At 48.5% G+C, this 13,225-nt stretch overlaps 6 protein-coding genes across 6 annotated transcripts; 3 read left to right on the forward strand and 3 right to left on the reverse strand.

The window, feature by feature from the left end:
• Window positions 1–165: 165 nt before the first annotated feature.
• Window positions 166–3,473, reverse strand: EDB91DRAFT_264296 (RINT-1 family protein). Its single transcript, XM_041326643.1, has 11 exons — window positions 3,184–3,473; window positions 2,855–3,132; window positions 2,580–2,795; window positions 2,399–2,521; window positions 2,209–2,350; window positions 2,046–2,159; window positions 1,734–1,989; window positions 1,508–1,672; window positions 1,173–1,459; window positions 871–1,118; window positions 166–814 (listed from the first exon to the last, which is right to left on the reverse strand). The coding sequence occupies exons 1-11, from the start codon at window positions 3,349–3,351 to the stop codon at window positions 289–291; spliced, it is 2,523 nt and encodes an 840-aa protein (XP_041183695.1). The 5' UTR covers window positions 3,352–3,473; the 3' UTR covers window positions 166–288.
• A 114-nt stretch (window positions 3,474–3,587) lies between these two features.
• On the forward strand, window positions 3,588–4,256 carry EDB91DRAFT_1242198 (carbonic anhydrase; the record flags this gene model as incomplete). Its single annotated transcript, XM_041322165.1, has 4 exons — window positions 3,588–3,687; window positions 3,741–3,765; window positions 3,816–3,881; window positions 3,938–4,256. The coding sequence occupies 4 exons, from the start codon at window positions 3,588–3,590 to the stop codon at window positions 4,254–4,256; spliced, it is 510 nt and encodes a 169-aa protein (XP_041183696.1).
• EDB91DRAFT_264516 (uncharacterized protein) lies at window positions 4,083–5,665 on the reverse strand. Its single transcript, XM_041326645.1, has 5 exons — window positions 5,370–5,665; window positions 5,260–5,307; window positions 5,194–5,210; window positions 4,437–5,128; window positions 4,083–4,390 (listed from the first exon to the last, which is right to left on the reverse strand). The coding sequence occupies exons 1-4, from the start codon at window positions 5,545–5,547 to the stop codon at window positions 4,451–4,453; spliced, it is 921 nt and encodes a 306-aa protein (XP_041183697.1). The 5' UTR covers window positions 5,548–5,665; the 3' UTR covers window positions 4,083–4,390; window positions 4,437–4,450.
• A 138-nt stretch (window positions 5,666–5,803) lies between these two features.
• Window positions 5,804–8,865, forward strand: EDB91DRAFT_1276794 (adrenoleukodystrophy protein; the record flags this gene model as incomplete). The annotated part of the gene is made up of 17 exons (XM_041324666.1): window positions 5,804–6,019; window positions 6,071–6,222; window positions 6,278–6,498; window positions 6,550–6,583; window positions 6,632–6,801; window positions 6,848–7,104; window positions 7,157–7,232; window positions 7,283–7,321; window positions 7,370–7,528; window positions 7,580–7,698; window positions 7,755–7,782; window positions 7,832–7,885; window positions 7,933–8,055; window positions 8,106–8,272; window positions 8,325–8,494; window positions 8,548–8,622; window positions 8,677–8,865. The coding sequence occupies 17 exons, from the start codon at window positions 5,804–5,806 to the stop codon at window positions 8,738–8,740; spliced, it is 2,124 nt and encodes a 707-aa protein (XP_041183698.1). The 3' UTR covers window positions 8,741–8,865.
• Window position 8,866: 1 nt separating this feature from the next.
• EDB91DRAFT_264318 (MSF1-domain-containing protein) lies at window positions 8,867–9,727 on the forward strand. The gene is made up of 3 exons (XM_041326644.1): window positions 8,867–9,001; window positions 9,056–9,227; window positions 9,285–9,727. The coding sequence occupies exons 1-3, from the start codon at window positions 8,970–8,972 to the stop codon at window positions 9,618–9,620; spliced, it is 540 nt and encodes a 179-aa protein (XP_041183699.1). The 5' UTR covers window positions 8,867–8,969; the 3' UTR covers window positions 9,621–9,727.
• A 106-nt stretch (window positions 9,728–9,833) lies between these two features.
• EDB91DRAFT_1214214 (BRF1-domain-containing protein) lies at window positions 9,834–12,540 on the reverse strand (the record flags this gene model as incomplete). The annotated part of the gene is made up of 7 exons (XM_041320793.1): window positions 12,042–12,540; window positions 11,817–11,994; window positions 11,691–11,762; window positions 11,433–11,641; window positions 10,383–11,382; window positions 10,287–10,330; window positions 9,834–10,205 (listed from the first exon to the last, which is right to left on the reverse strand). Exons 1-7 carry the CDS (start codon window positions 12,042–12,044, stop codon window positions 9,834–9,836), a joined length of 1,878 nt encoding a protein of 625 aa, XP_041183700.1. The 5' UTR covers window positions 12,045–12,540.
• Between the last annotated feature and the right edge of the window lie 685 nt (window positions 12,541–13,225).

Raw genomic sequence — 13,225 nt, forward strand, 5'->3', positions numbered from 1 at the left:
AATAAAAAATCTCCACATGACTGAATCACCGATGCAATGCATTAGTACTGTGGCGTAACAGCATCGGGTGGTCAGAAGGTCTAATTCATCAACGTCAACGTTGGGACCTGTCACGATATTATTACATGTGTCCGCTTGAGTATAGCAATGGTTCGAAAGCTAAATACCATGTGTTGAGAGGGACAATATGCGGTACGAGAGCATATTATCGGACGACCCTCCCAGTCTCCTCCCACGCTGCTACACGAGTGCTCGGCCCTGGGATCTGCACCGCTGGCCACTCAACGCCTACAGATCATCCCGCAGCCGCAGCACTGTCTTGACCTCTTCTTTGCCCAATCCGCCTGATCCGAGGCTCGTCGCGGCCTCCAGAGCATCCTCCCATCCATCCCCTTGCCCGCTAAGGACTTCCTTCACGGCCCTGTCCACTTCTTGTCTACGTGCGCCAAGAAGTCTGCCTGCAACTAGTAGCCGTCCCCAAGGACCCTCAGCCCTGGCCCGCGAGGTCCTCAAGGCGGCCTGACAAGTTTCGGCCCACAGTTCGCATTCCGCTTGAACGGAACGGGCTTGCTCCCGTGAAAGTCCCGTGCGCAACTGTCCCCGGGTAAGTCCCGGGCGAAAAAGAACTTCGCGCTGAAGAATGTGTTCCGAAATGCGTGCTGCTATCCGCCTATATATGTGCGTTGTCACTGCAGTCGGAAGCGTATTGCGGAGAAAGGTGAGGTGAGCAGATAAGAGAGCAATAGATGGGAGGAGACTCGGGGGCACAGCAATGCCATCATCTGCATGTTGAGCGTCCCCGCCATCCTTCGGACTAATAGCAGTCACTATAACTAATGGTACAAGCCCGGTAGAAGAAGAGTGACTTACGATGTGATAGCCACGAAATGTGGTCTCAAAGCAATTTCAGTTTCACCACAAACTTGACCTACAAGTATATCTTCCGCCCTTGACGCGAGGTTTGTATACTGTGTAATTAGCTCCTCGAAAATAGTGTATTCCGGAGCATCGCTCTTGCTGGACCGGGAATTTGCAGAGTTCGGGAGCAAGGGATGCATTTCCGCCCGAGTACGTAGGGCTGCCCGATGGTTAATTTCTGTCCACAGTTCCAAAAAGAACTGTCCGCAACAGGATGATTTAGCATCAATAAGTTCCCGAAACATCAGCCTCACCTCTTCCTCTCCCCATCGTTGCATTGCAAACTCGACGTATCGCGCACTGAGCAGCGCCTTGCACAACCGTTGGCTACCCTCAATACCTCCAGTCAACTTACGCGAGTCTGTCTTTGGTCCTTCAACACCTAGTGCACCAGGGACCGCTCGAACCAAAGCAGACGAAAGTGTCTCGAAAGCATCCAGCGAGGAAGATACGCGAGAATAATACTGTTCAAGGATAGGAAGCTGGACATGAATGAGGAAACGTGTGCGTTGGGTGAAATAGGGAAGGGGAGAGTAGCGATCTGTTTCACCTTCAACAGCAAGCATATCAAAGGAGAGTCCTAACGTACCAGTAACTTGTTCGATGAGAGCTTTTATTCGACGAGCTGAGTTCGTAGCCTTCAATTCGGGCACTGAGCGGGAGAGCTTGTATTCATCAGAGTCATTTGAATCATCGTCAACAATAACCCATGCATCTGAAGCACTGATGATTTCATGGTACTGATCCTCAGCGACTGTTAACCAGTAGCTAGCTTAGTCTTCCCGACAAACAGACGAGTACAACAAGAAACTTACACTTTTTCTCGCCTTCTAACCAGGCGTCAAACCACTCCTTCTGGCCAAGGATGACGGAACTGACGCCCCCTTTCTCCTCACTCTTCTTTGCCTCTGCACTGACCACGAATTCGTAACCTAATTCACGCATATTAGAATCGAAAATCAATGTCTGATAAACTGTGTGCGCCAATAGGGCGGGGTGAGAGAGTAAAGTCGGAACCGTGCGCCGCAACTTGCGCTCCAGGATTGGGACAAGGAGAGTAATGTAATTTTGCTGATGTTATCGTCTGCCGTCAGGCTACAAGAGCATGTTCAGAAGTATCGGCTTACCCATGCATCAACACGCTGGTATTTTGTGCCTAGGAGCAAACGTTGTATGACATTTTCCATGAAGGGTCGATGATCATGAGCCACGTTCATTATATGTGAGAGATACCACTCTGGCTGTTACGATTGAATCAAGACAGGTTAGGGAAGACATCGAGAAACATACCTTGTCAAGGCGATTTGTCTCTCGTTCGGTTTCGAAATGGTATTTGAAGCGAAGCGATATTGCATGCGCGAGGGTTTCTAGCGGGTATAAGGCCTCAGAACCTCTTTCAAGTTGGTTTGTTGAGCCCTCGATATTCTCGCCACTGTGTAATATCAGTATAGCCCAGGGTGCACAATACGGCTTCACTGACATTTCTTGCAGCAGTATCAAGTCTTTGAATGCAGACTCGAAGGATTTGCGGTCATGCACGCTTGCAGCAGGGTAATCAACAGGCATTGGCCATTTAAGATTGTCCAGGGCACTAGCCAGCTTGCTTAATGAGAGAACGAAAAAATATCAGACTGTGTTACAGGGCGTAGATCCAGACTTACACAGAAAACATTCCTTTGATATCCGACCACGTCTTGTCACGAATACGCCGTACGAATGTAACAAGATGTAGAGACTGCTCTACGCTCCCGACATCTTGTACAGCGTCGCATGTTCGAACCACATTGTTAATAAAGGCGCTCAGCCTATTGTATTCCGACGTCGACGAGGTGGAAATTGGGGATGGTGCGCCACGTAACTGCGCCAATGCTCCTTCACTAAGAAAGACGTAGTTTGTATCCATAGAGGGCAGGTAGAATTAATAGATCGTGCACACCTCAGCGTCAGCGTACGTTCGATGACAGCTACGTATGCCCGTACACTCTCAAGTTCCTTCAGTACACGATGCATAGTCTCAATGTCCTCGAGGAGAGTGGGACTAGCACCCAATTTTGACGGAGAAAGAGATGAGACGAGCTCGTGTGAGAGGTAAGTCATCTCATTCTCTATCGATTCCCTGTCCTCCGCAAGCTCACGAGCAGTGTCAAGATTAGTGAGTGCTGCCACGCGAGTCTTCGTTACAAGTGAGTCAATTGACTGCTGGGATGCAGAAAGCTAGCTGACAACGAATCAACTACAATCAATTATTCGAATCAATCAACCCACCTGACGCTGAAGTTCTGAACTCCGTGCTTTTGTTCGTGACAGGACTTCGTCAATGCCATCAAGGTCGTCAATGTGAGCAAAGCTGGAGTCGAGGTACTCTAGTGCAAACTGATGCGCAGCAGATACATCAGGCAGTTCAAGCAAGCGCTGTATCTTTTGTGAGGACATTCCGATGGCCTAACTGCTAACTGAGGGAAGTAAGTCAGTGACCACGTTTTACAAGACTGCTAGGCTAACGTCAGTGACAACTTTCAAATCATGCCCACGTGGTTATCTAATCTACAACCCTCTCAGATTTGTCTCAGATGGCGTCAAAATGACACAGTATGAGTCGGAACCAAGATTAACTGTATGATACCCCACGCTCCCAGAAAAACAGAACCCCATCTCCTCCCTGAACTGCCATGGCCGAGGTTGACTTTAAGCAAGCAAATGAAAGATATGCTGCCAACTTTGGCGACAACGGCAAATTAAGTATTCCACCATCCAAGCACCTCGTTGTCGGTAAGTACTTGGCGCACCACATTAATGAGAGTGCTGAGCTAACTCACCGATAGTGACGTGTATGGATGCTCGCCTTAAGTAAGTTACAATTGCTAAAGAGGGCATGTACACAAATGACTGTTGAACAGGCCTGAGGAGCTCCTCGGCCTGAATCTTGGAGAAGCACACATTATTCGGAATGCTGGCGGTCTCGCGTATGTATTGCCTTACAACCCATGTACTCTGCTGAACGAGTTCCCATGATATTCAGCAAGGAATCTCTTCGCTCCATCATCATTTCACAAAGACTCCTCGGAACTAAGGATGTGCTTGTCATTCACCATTCCGATTGTGGAATGCTCACTTTTACCGATGAGCAACTTCGATCCAAGATCACCAACGCACATTCTGGAAATGCCACTGTGTCCGAGGCAGTAAACGACCTGCAGTTTGGACCCTTCCCTGATATAGATAGCAGTGTGAAAGACGACGTCGCATTCTTGAAGAATCATCCCCTTGTCTTGAAAGAAGGAAGTATCACTGGATGGGTGTACGAGGTTGAGACAGGAAAGATTAGAGAAGTCGTGTGATGAGCTGGCCGATCTGATAGAAGACAAGTTTGTCATAAGTACAATGACGGATACAGAGAATGGTTGTATGGTATATGTAACCCTAGTGCTCGGCGCCTGTCAAATGAGTAGATTCTCTGCCAGGGGTCTGTACGCTGTTAATAAGAAACGGGGTTAAAAACACTATACATGAATAGTCACCTGTGTCGTTGAAACTACAGACGGCCGCCCTTCACCTCCGTGACATATCGCACAACTTCACTCCAGTCTTTTACCCGGCGGACTGAAAGCATGGTGTTTGCTTCCTTCAGTGCTTCGTCCCCTAGTTTGACGTCCTCTTCCAGGAACTTCCCTCCATCTCTTTGGAAACGAACTTCGTAAACCATATCATTGCACTCATCAGAAGCCAGCGAAAGACGCTTATTCCACTCGTATGAGCCGAAAAGGAGTACGGGGGGAGGCTTTGTTGCCCCATCTAACGGGATATGATGGGCACAGGCCAGCGCGTTTTCCAACGAGTCGTCGATCAGTAATTTGGCTCCGATGTCGATACAGACCTCTGCTTTGCTCAATTGCGTGGCGATCTCACGGCCCATTCGTGCACTCGTCATGGCGCCTACGCCATCTGTCGCAGGCTTTCCAACATTTGCAAACTGACCAGTGCATATCATGCTGTCGAAGCATCCAGGGAACCAACGTTCGACCCAGCCCCAGCTATCAGCATGGGAATCTTTGCTTCGAGCAGTGACGATGATCAGGCGATAGCCCAGCACACGCAAGGCCTCGACGCCCTCGCGTGCACCAGGTACTGGCTGCGTCTGTGACATCCGACCGCTTGCATAGAACTCCTTGACCTTTGTGACTGTGGTCAAAGGTGTTCCCCAAAATGGATTCTAGGGGAATGGACGGCGGATTCGAGATGAACAACCACTGCATTAATAAAATACACTCTACTTACCTTCCAGTAAAAATAATCTGCACAACGTGACCGTGATGCACAGGGATATATCGACGCATGACTTACAGTAAAAATTATCGGTGGTCATTTGGGTACCATAAGTCTCGTTGTGCCCTTGAGACATTAAACAAGTTTGCACGCTGTGCTCATCATGCAGATCGGCAGAATACACGCACATTGCGCCACGACAGCGTTGGTACTACTTAACACGTCATCAAGGTCAATCGCGATAACAGGTCCAGAGGTGGGGGGTATGAGTTCCTTGAGCTCTGCGATTTGCTCAGCAGTAGTCTCTGCAGTGAGCACTGGTTCAACCTCTGGGCTGGACGCTCGGTAGGTATCGTTCACGGACATGGCGGTATCGATGACTGCTCTACGTGGTATCCAGTCAGAGTGGACGAAGACTCAGAGTTGCTGGCAGTTGCTGCTATTAGTATGATACAGTCGGTTCTTCGGATGAAGCCGATCATACTTGTTTGGTTTATCACATGCAACTACGTGCACTAGACCCTTGTTATTAGGCGCGCTCCAGGCTTACTTATCACTCTCGTCTAAAAATCGCAGGGGTGTAATCGCCTGCGGACCCAACATTCATCAGACTTGAGACAGAATGGCGACCTCGAAGCTTCGCCCTTTGGATCAGAGAATGAAGCAACTCGCGCAGGTGTATGCCGCGCATCGGCCTTTGGTACAGCGAGGGCTCACGGTTGGGTTCGTCCTGTACGTGCTAATAGCCGCATATCATGGACTTGCCGCCCGCCCAACCACAAAGAAGGACAAACTGAAGGACGCGGCTCGAAAGGACGGAAAGCCCGCCCGTGTCGCTGTACGCTCCTCTTACTTATTTCCAAACAATTGGCTCATATTAGCCGGCAAGGTCGATGCCATATTTTATCAAAGGCTGGGTATCATTTTGCGTATTGTCATACCAAACATACGCTCCAAGGAGGCACTGTTACTTTTCATGCATTCAAGTCTCCTCGTTTTCCGCACTGCCATCTCGTTGTATGTTGCTGCTTTAGATGGAAAGTGCGTTCCCCAGACAAATAAGCATATTTTGAGGTTTCATGTACGATTCTCATAGAATTGTTGCATCTCTCGTGCGCGGGCAGTCTCTACAATTTCTCCTCAATATAATCCGATGGTTACTGGTTGCAATACCGGCTACTTGGACGAATAGCTGGCTTAGCTACGTCCAGAACAAGCTCGCTCTCGCATATCGTACACGACTGACCAAGGAAGTGCTTAAGCTGTACCTTGGAGATGAGGCAGATGGCCCCGAGGGCAAAGTTTATTATAAACTTGGTCAGTGTTATTTACTCTCAGTGATTTTTTTTAGTGACTCTAGTCATCCAGCTAACCTTGACGACCGGATAAAGAACCCTGATCAGTGAGCGAATCATCGGAACAATAGTCATTTGTCTCAGGTTTTGAACAGGATGATAACTCACGATATACAGCGGTTCTCCACGCACCTTGCCGTAATTTACGGGAACCTTGCGAAGCCAGTCCTCGACGTGATACTTTACAACTACCAATTGTCACAGAATGTAGGGGCTGAGGGTCTTGTCCTTCTCACTATTTTAGTCCAGACATCTGCTGCGCTATGTAAGTCTTTCTATTGAGTGCATATACTCCGCTAATATGAATGCAGTGCGTGCTCTAACCCCTTCCTTTGGGACGTACACGGCTCAATCAGCTGCATTGGCAGGTTCACTTCGACATACACATTCTCGCCTCTCCGAGTTCGCAGAGGAAATTGCATTTTTTGGGGGCGAAGAAACGGAGAAACGATTGATCGAACGCGAGTATGCTGCACTCGTTCAGCATGAACAAGGAGTAATGAATAAGAGATGGTGGTACGGGTGCGCGGAGGAGGGCATTGTCAAGTGGCTGTGGGGTAGCTTTGGGGTACGTGCTCATCAATGAGTGAGTTGGAATAACATAACATTTACTATTTCAGCTCGTCGTCTGTGCAATTCCTGTTTTCTTTAAGTTGCCTGGACTATCGAATTTTGACCTAGGCAGCCGGACAGAAGGTGAATCTTCACACGGTTATCTCAATATCAAGTTGCTCGACGTTCTACAGGTTTTGTGACAAACCGAAGGCTCCTTCTTTCTTCATCAGGTGAAATTATTCGACGTTTCATATCTCACTACTGACGTGCATTCATAGATGCTATTGGTCGCGTGATGTACTCGTATAAAGACCTGGCAGAACTCGCGGGCTACACCTCACGAGTGTCCCTTTTACTTGACACTATGTCAGACATGCGAAAGGGCAAGTTCGAGAAAGGTCTTGTTAGTGGTGCGACTGATGGAGAGAATGGAAATAGTACGTGGAACGTTCAGCGCGTAACGCAAGCAATAAACGCAACACCCTTAGTTTTGCGAGGTCGCGGACAAGTTCTCCTTTCAGATGACATTCGATTTGAGAGCGTCCCAATCGTCACGCCAAATGGTGATATTCTTTTGAGAAATTTAACCTTCAATGTCAAACCTGGGGTGAGTTTATATACAATGCACAGACGAGTCGTATCTTATGCCAAACAAACTTGAAGGAACACCTATTGATCGTTGGTCCAAATGGTATGCATCGCTGCTTCTGTGACCGTTGTCGCTTCACCATGGCATGTAGGTGCTGGGAAGTCTTCGTTGTTCCGCATCCTGGGTGGTCTTTGGCCTGTTTATGGTGAGCTTGATGTACTCGGGCGATGCGTTATTTCATCATCACTGCAGGCGGCATTGTTCGGAAGCCCCCCGCGTCAGATTTCATGCTCATACCTCAACGACCCTATCTTTCACTTGGAACTCTCCGCGACCAGGTTATTTATCCGCACTCGCAGTTAGATATGGAGGCTCGTGAGTGAATGGCATGGCCTTTGTAAATTTCAATCTAAGACATATTCTAGGTGGAGTGACAGACGCGGACCTCCTCGCGGTACTTGAAAGGGTCCAGATGGGGAGCATCGTTGAACGAGAAGGGGGTTGGGACGTTTCACGTGAGTGGAGAGACGCGCTTAGTGGAGGCGATAAGCAGAAGATTGCTTGGGCACGGCTCTTCTACCATAAACCTAAGGTAATCACGGACCTCACTCTCGTCCCGCTGAACGTTGACCAGCTCGCCGCAGTATGCCATTCTAGATGAAGCAACCTCACTTGTCCCTCCTGACATGGAGGGTACGATGATGGAACAGGCAACTGCCCTCGGAATTACGCTACTCACTGTATCTCATCGTCCATCACTGTGGAAGTACCACTCGACGATCTTGCAGCTGGATGGCCAAGGTGGTTATATTTTGTATGCCCCGTTTTCATTTCTTCCTGTAAATGCATATTTGATTGTCCTGGTAGCACGAAACTGGACGCAGAAAAACGCTTGGCCCTCCAAGAAGAGAAGCAGGAGTTGGAGACGAAATTGCTTGAAATGTGAGTGCCCTGCTTAGCCGCCAGGTCGAGAAGCGTTTTCATATTATCCCGCAGACCGAAGATGAAGGCACGTCTCGCTGAACTGCGGCTGGTTGCGGATGCGAATAGAAGTCTGTAGTAATTTTGTAGAGACGTAGTTATTATCGACGATATAAGTCTTCAATGAAAGGAATCAGATAAACGAGGAAGAGACTCGGTTCGGATGCGGGCAGTGCCGAGATGCCACGGCGGCGTCCCGGAGCCAATCGCAAATTTATCACACTGGTCTACTGCCATTGGAGATTGGCACCGCCGGTGCATCGTCCTGTCTCTTCCGCACGACCACCTTCTCTCCCTCCCGCGCCGTCATGCACTTCTTCTCCCAGTCTTTCAAGTATGAGTAAGTATTTTCTGCCCATCGTCGTCTCCAGTGTGCTCAATATGCAACTTTCAGTCACTCATGGTCTCACGTCGTCATTGGAATGTGGCACAAATACCCCAACCCGCATTGTACTCATGTCGTTACCGTCGATGTCCTCGATCGTGCAGTTGATCCGACAACTGGAATAATACGGACGGAACGTGTTCTCGGGTGCAAGCAGAAGGCGCCTTCATGGATAGTCAAGGTCAGCCGCTGTAATGTCCGCACACGACATCGGTCTTACTCTCGTATTTGATATTAGCTTTTTGGCGGCTCAGAAGATGCTTTTGTTCGTGAAATATCCTTCATAGACCCCGCAACGCAAACCGCAACCATAACATCCGTCAACCTCTCGCTGTCTCAGTTCGCTACCTGCTACGAGCGAATACAGTACAAACCGATGTCCTCTACCCAAACGTCCTTTACGCAGACAGCAGAGATACAGGCGCGGATGGCTATGTGGAGAAGTATGACAGACAAGTTTGAGGGTTGGATGGTTCAGCGCTTCGAGCAGAACGCTATTTCGGGTAAAGCGGGATTCTCGGACGTGCTCAGGACAATGTGGGAGGCCAAGGAGCAGCAGACTGCACCATCATAGAACGGCAGCATATCCGGTCTGTTTCCTCCTTTTGCTTGCGCTTTTAGCATGTTAGATGCGTTCCCTAGATCCTCCCTAGATCACAGTCAAAACGTCCACCTTGACGACTTACGTTTTTATTTTATAATACAGACGCACATGTACTATTTGGATTCTTGCATACATATCTACGAAGACATCCAGATCCTCAATACTCTAGACAAAGGATACCGGTTAGACTTCTTGCTCGTACGCATCTTCCCATCCCACATCAGCGACATTATCATCACCCTTTTCACTCTCATCATCCTCTCCTTGCTCTTCGCGATGTAGTCGAGGTGCTGGTCGTTGACTTCCAATGCCTCCTCCGCCTTCTTCAAGAACTATCATACCTTCTCCGTCGCTCTTATCATCCATTGTATATAAATCGTCCTTGTCGTCGAGGGATGGAGCTTGCGGCCCATCAATGAAGAGGTCCTTGAGCGCATCGTAATTGATCCGTTTGCTGTACTTTGGATTTTTCTTGATGAGATTCCGCACCGACTCGGCCGCTGTATTTCCAGACGGCATTGACTCGTCGCGCGGTTTAGTGCTGGTCTTCCGACGCTGAAGATGAATCCATCAGTGTTGAAGTAACGAGAAAGGAAAATATTGCCAGAAAATTTTCGGCGATGGCAGGGGACGAACCTTGCGACTTTTGGGTTGATTCACATCAGCTGGTTCGCCTTTGGCTACAAACAAACCGCTCAGTCACAAGCATAAATCATCATGGAGAAACTATACCAGCTAATGCCTCCAAGTAATCTCGGTTTATCTCCACCCATACACGTTCCTTGATCTTCACCTCATCTTCGGCGAGGATGAATCTATCAAGCTCATCTTCGTCCAATCCTAGCAATTCATCAACTTCGGCAAACTGAGCCTGTCGGCGCTGATCAGCTTCGTCCAGAGCGTCACGAAGAAGTGAGCCCTGAGTATTTTGCAGGAAACTAGCAACTTCCTCAGCGAGGGCCTGATCAACAGTTTCTTCGATGGCAGCTGCGGTTGATGAGTCAAGATCGGGAGATATCATGTTTGACGCCGGTCGCAGAGCAGGATCAATATTGGCATAAACTTCTTCATTTTCGTCCGGGTAAAACAGTGGTACTGGTTCAGACGTCCCAGCAAGGATACCCTGATTGAACAGAGCAGGGTCGATTGTGGGTATCTGAGGCGGGCTTTCCTCTGGAGGTGGTGCAAATTCCACTCGTTCTTCTTCAGACTCACTACCTCTTCTTTTCCGTTTGCCTTTCCGCTTCTGTTTCTTAGGCTTGTTCTTCGGCCCATCAAGAGCCTCTTCGCGTTCTTTCTCTTCCTTCTCCTTTCCTTTTGTGAAGGCAGGAGGATCCATCTCTTCGTCTAACCACACCGTCCTGAAGTCGGCAAGCGTGAGGGCACCGCTAGGAGTCTTCTTGAATTCCTCTAATCGTTTTTTCAGCGTGGTATCAGCGATCTTCACCACTTGTACAATCTCCTCGACTGAACGCCGGAAGTTATTCATACGTGCGGCAAGGAGGAGCGCCGCACCGCAAATTCCTGCTGGGCGGCGGCCACGAGAAACCCAATCGCGATCGAAACGTTGTACAAGTCGGACAGCATCAGTGGCGACTTTATGAGTTTCTTCGCCAAACTCTAGCAATGCTGCAAAGCGAGAGATATAATGAGAAGGGTCGACGAGAGGGAGTTTTAGATTTAAAGTCTGGACGAGTTGCAGGTATATGTGGCCCAGCTCGAAGACATTGACCTGGAAAAGAGATCGTCAGATCTAGGATTTACAAACCCACAGCTCTGTACCTGTAGAAGATCTGAGAAGTCTATAAGCATATAGTTGCGTGTCTCTTTTTGTCGGCAGGCAACATATAGACAGACAGCAGCGACATTATTGCTTTTGCGACCCTTGGTAAACTTGTGTTCAACAGCAAGGGTGTAAAGACGCGTCGCCGCCAAGCACACAACTTCAGAGAGACGCAGAGCACCAGCGAAGTTCTGGATCTTTCTGCTAGCTAGTGAATCATAAGGTCTGTTATGGCTTTAACAAAAATAACGGCTTACCATTGGCGATGGTTTGCTCGCGAGACTCGTTACTTCCTCTGTTCCCGAATGGACCAGACATTCGCGCGTGCGCTAGCAGAGGTAGACTGAGGCTTCGTCCCCAGAACAGTGATAAAATGTACTCACTTGAACCCTGGCCGACGTATGACCCCTGAACCATTGCCGCACCAGCAGAAGTTTCTCCGAAAGTGACCTCTGATACTATAGCGTTCTCCTCCACCACTGTTCCACATTTGACACAGAAGCCGTTGCCAGCAGCTGCATCATACTCGATAACTGTTCCTCCGCAATCCGTGCATACAGTCTAAGCGCGGATTAATTTCATAGCTGGAATATAGTACAGGAACCTACCATGATGATGAATAGGGCTCGAAGCGCTCGGATAAAATGTTAAACGTTCTGAAGTTAGAATAGAACGATGTGGGAGGCTCGGATCTAGCTCTTCTCCTTCCAACGCCGATCCAGAGTTGATACAGTTCTCCTAATAAAAAAAGATAATGATAAGGGTGAAACCAGTTTATGATACAGATTGAACGGGTCGGTCGTCGATTACAATATTAGGCGCTCGATGATCATGGAAGTGAGCCGGACTCGAGCCGGACTTCCAAATTCGTCTCCTCTCCCGATTATACCATGATATTCGTCACGCATACTGAACTGTCAGGACAGCCTTCTAGTTCGTACCCTCTAGAAACTTGCGAGCGGCTACATGTAGGCAGTTTTATGGACTTATAAAAAGGCCCTGGTATGATACCAGTGCGGAGAGTTCCACTGTAAAAAAAAAGATCTTTGATGCTTAGCCTTTGAGATATACTTTACCAATTTAGATGAACTCGTCTGAGCTCGTGCCACTGATCATCATGTCTGGCAGGTGAACGGCCTTGGATCTTGACCGTGAGGGTTCTGTTCATATGCTGTTCATACACTAGCGCTGATTCGGAACAACATAAATGTGCAAGCAGAATACTTATTGGCATTAATTACTAGTGTACCGAGCTTGTGACCACCTCCCGCCGCCCAAGCTGGTTTCATCACTTCCTTGCGAATTTCTCGTTCTTGTCTAATAAAATGCTACGGATAAGCATCCCAGTCCTGTGACTACGTGGGAGGTTTCCTATGCATGTTATATTTATCCAGGTCATCATAGTGTTGCCAAGGTCCTAGTGACATCTAGTGACATTCATGAGAGCTATCATTGGCGCTTCAAGTTGTGGAGATGCTGTGTAACAAAGTCGTCCTGCCTCTTCGCAGTGGGACTCGAACTGATTGAAGTAGCTGCGAAAAGATATCCTAGCTTCCATTCCTCTTTCTGACTCCTTTCATTCTTCTCGACACTCTGCACTCCGGCAGGACCGTTGTAGCAGTTCGGTCGACCTTCTCCCGTTTGCTCTTCAAGTTCTGTCTTTTGCTTGAGTTCTTGAACGAATTCTTGTCATTTATATTGCCCTAGTGGCATTGTCGTTCATTTATCTGTGATATCGGTATGGATTTTCTAGGTGGGGAATCCAAGTATCTGATGGCAGTTTGGCTCTACA

This window comes from Suillus paluster (genome assembly GCF_016628075.1).
Source record: "Suillus paluster strain FC165 chromosome Unknown EDB91scaffold_2, whole genome shotgun sequence".
Classification (NCBI taxonomy): Eukaryota; Fungi; Basidiomycota; class Agaricomycetes; order Boletales; family Suillaceae; genus Suillus; species Suillus paluster.